The sequence below is a fragment of the Phaseolus vulgaris genome, chromosome 2 (assembly GCF_051622355.1).
Source record: "Phaseolus vulgaris cultivar YP4 chromosome 2, ASM5162235v1, whole genome shotgun sequence".
Taxonomy (NCBI): domain Eukaryota; kingdom Viridiplantae; phylum Streptophyta; class Magnoliopsida; order Fabales; family Fabaceae; genus Phaseolus; species Phaseolus vulgaris.
The window spans coordinates 50,259,242-50,261,397 of NC_143499.1; the positions used below are offsets into that span (position 1 = coordinate 50,259,242).

The following is a 2,156-nucleotide window of genomic DNA, read 5'->3' on the forward strand; positions in this document are numbered from 1 at the left end:
TTTTATGATTTTATTATTATTTTAATATATTATTATTCTATAAATTTATTTTGATTATTATTATTATTTTAAAATTTTGTTGTTATTATTTATTTTATAATTTTACTTTTATTATATTATAATCTATATGTTATAACATATAAGATAATGTATTATGCTGACATATATAATTGATTTTTTTTAAAGCATCACCATGTATTAAATCACGAATAACATATTTTTATACTGTTCATAATCAAAGCTAAACTGAGGAATCAAATTATGTGAAAGCAAAACATAACAACTATAAAAGAAAATCAGTATAGTAGTGGAAACGATAATGAAAAGGTTAAATTTGTTAGAGTTTCCTTTTGGGATTTTTGCTAATCCACCTTTCCTCGTGTCAAACCAAAAGTAGTTTCAATGGCCCATGACACATCTTTTCTATCCACTACCATTCAACTCTCTGCTACCAATTTCCATTACCCTGTTCTGTTCTGTTACCATCGTTTCCTTTTCCGTATACAAATATCTAATTCAAATCATTCTCTGCATCAAAAACAAGTCGGAATCAATTCACGGCGTGATTCCGCAGGCCACAATTTCCTCTTCACACCTTATTCCACAACCGCAAACACATGGAGATTGGCATTTTCGGACGAATCCGATCGTTTATCGCCGCCACTGACGACAAATTCATTGAAGAAAACGTAACAAATAAATTTAGGAGTAAAATAGAATTCACATTCCACTAAAACGGCAAGCATAGGAACATTTTTTCATTAATTTTCTAATTCTAATTCTACTCAGAGCGATTGAACACAAAATAAAAAAACGGAACAAGGAGAAAGTAAGGAAAGAGCACAAGAGGCGCAGATCCACAAGTCAGAGATTACGGAAAGAAAGTGCTAGCCATTCGAAGAAATCGCTAATCTATTATTCTTCAGCAGGTATTTTCGCGGTTGCACATCATGCGCTTAAACTCCTCGAAGTTGACGTCGCCGTCGCCGTCGGAATCGACGGATTTGATCATGCTGTGGCATTCGTCGATGGAGCATCTCATTCCGAGGCGGTTCAGCACCTGGCAGAGCTCGGTGGCGGAGATGAGGCCGTTCTTGTCCTGGTCGTACAGGTTGAAGGCGTCCTGGAGCTCCGTGTCACCGCCATCTGCGGTTTCGGCGCGGCAGAACGCGGCGAACTCAGAGAGGTTAATGAAGCCGTCGTGGTCGGTGTCGAGGTCGTCCATGACGTTCTGGAGCTCTTCCGGCGGCACGCCGGATCCGAGAGAACGGAGGACGTTGTCTAGCTCGCTGACGGAGATCTTGCCGTCGCCGTTGGTGTCGAAGCGACTGAAAACTCGCTTCATCTCGTCCATGTCCTGGAGGTACACGGAGGATTTGGCACCGGCGTCAGGGTTTGGTGCGGCGTCGCCATTTCCCGTTGCAATTGGATTCGTTGCCATCTTCTCCAATAAATGAGATTAAAGGATTTGGTTTTATCTGTTAACGAAAGAGAAGGTTATTGAAATTGTAAGGTGAATGGAGCGTGCCATTTTATACACTCGTTTCGTTTGGAAGTCGACGGAAAAACCGTTGATTTTTTAAGAAATTAATATTTATTATTTTTTTACATAAAATATTATGTCTTTTCAGTATTTTTGTTAGGAACTTTCTAAAAGTGTGCTTAGAGACGTAAGATAAGATCATAGAAATATGTTTTACTACAAAATCACAGAATCAAGAGTATTATTTTTGTTAGGTAATTCAAAAAATTTCTGTTATGTATTAATGTAACATAATAAAAATTAATTTTGATATCATAATAATTAGAGATTCAAATTTTGATTGCTTTTTTCCACTGGGATTCTATGTCATGCAACTGCAATTTAAAAGAAAATTAACCCACAAAAAAAAAAAAACAAAAACATAATATTACTTTTTTATTTTGAAGTGATTAAAAAAAACTCAAGATATATATAGTCAATATTCTGACCACAAACATAATCTTATTTGGCAAATTTATACTAATTTTCAAGAATAATACTTTTAAAGGAAAGTTAATAAACCCATTATACATATCTTTAAAAGAGTATTTAAATATAAAAGTGAAATTGTCATTTTTTATTAGGATTTTTAACATACTTTTAAGAAACGTTTATACCTTAATTATTTAATAAA

General features: G+C 34.9%; 1 protein-coding gene across 1 annotated transcript; it reads right to left on the reverse strand.

Moving 5' to 3' along the window:
• Window positions 1–701: 701 nt before the first annotated feature.
• Window positions 702–1,510, reverse strand: LOC137813036 (putative calcium-binding protein CML26). Its single transcript, XM_068615318.1, has one exon. It carries the CDS (start codon window positions 1,439–1,441, stop codon window positions 923–925), a length of 519 nt encoding a protein of 172 aa, XP_068471419.1. The 5' UTR covers window positions 1,442–1,510; the 3' UTR covers window positions 702–922.
• Between the last annotated feature and the right edge of the window lie 646 nt (window positions 1,511–2,156).

Bases quoted from the DNA above. Each gene is read 5' to 3' on its own strand.
- LOC137813036 (XM_068615318.1), bottom strand. From the start codon at position 1,441: ATGGCAACGAATCCAATTGCAACGGGAAATGGCGACGCCGCACCAAAC.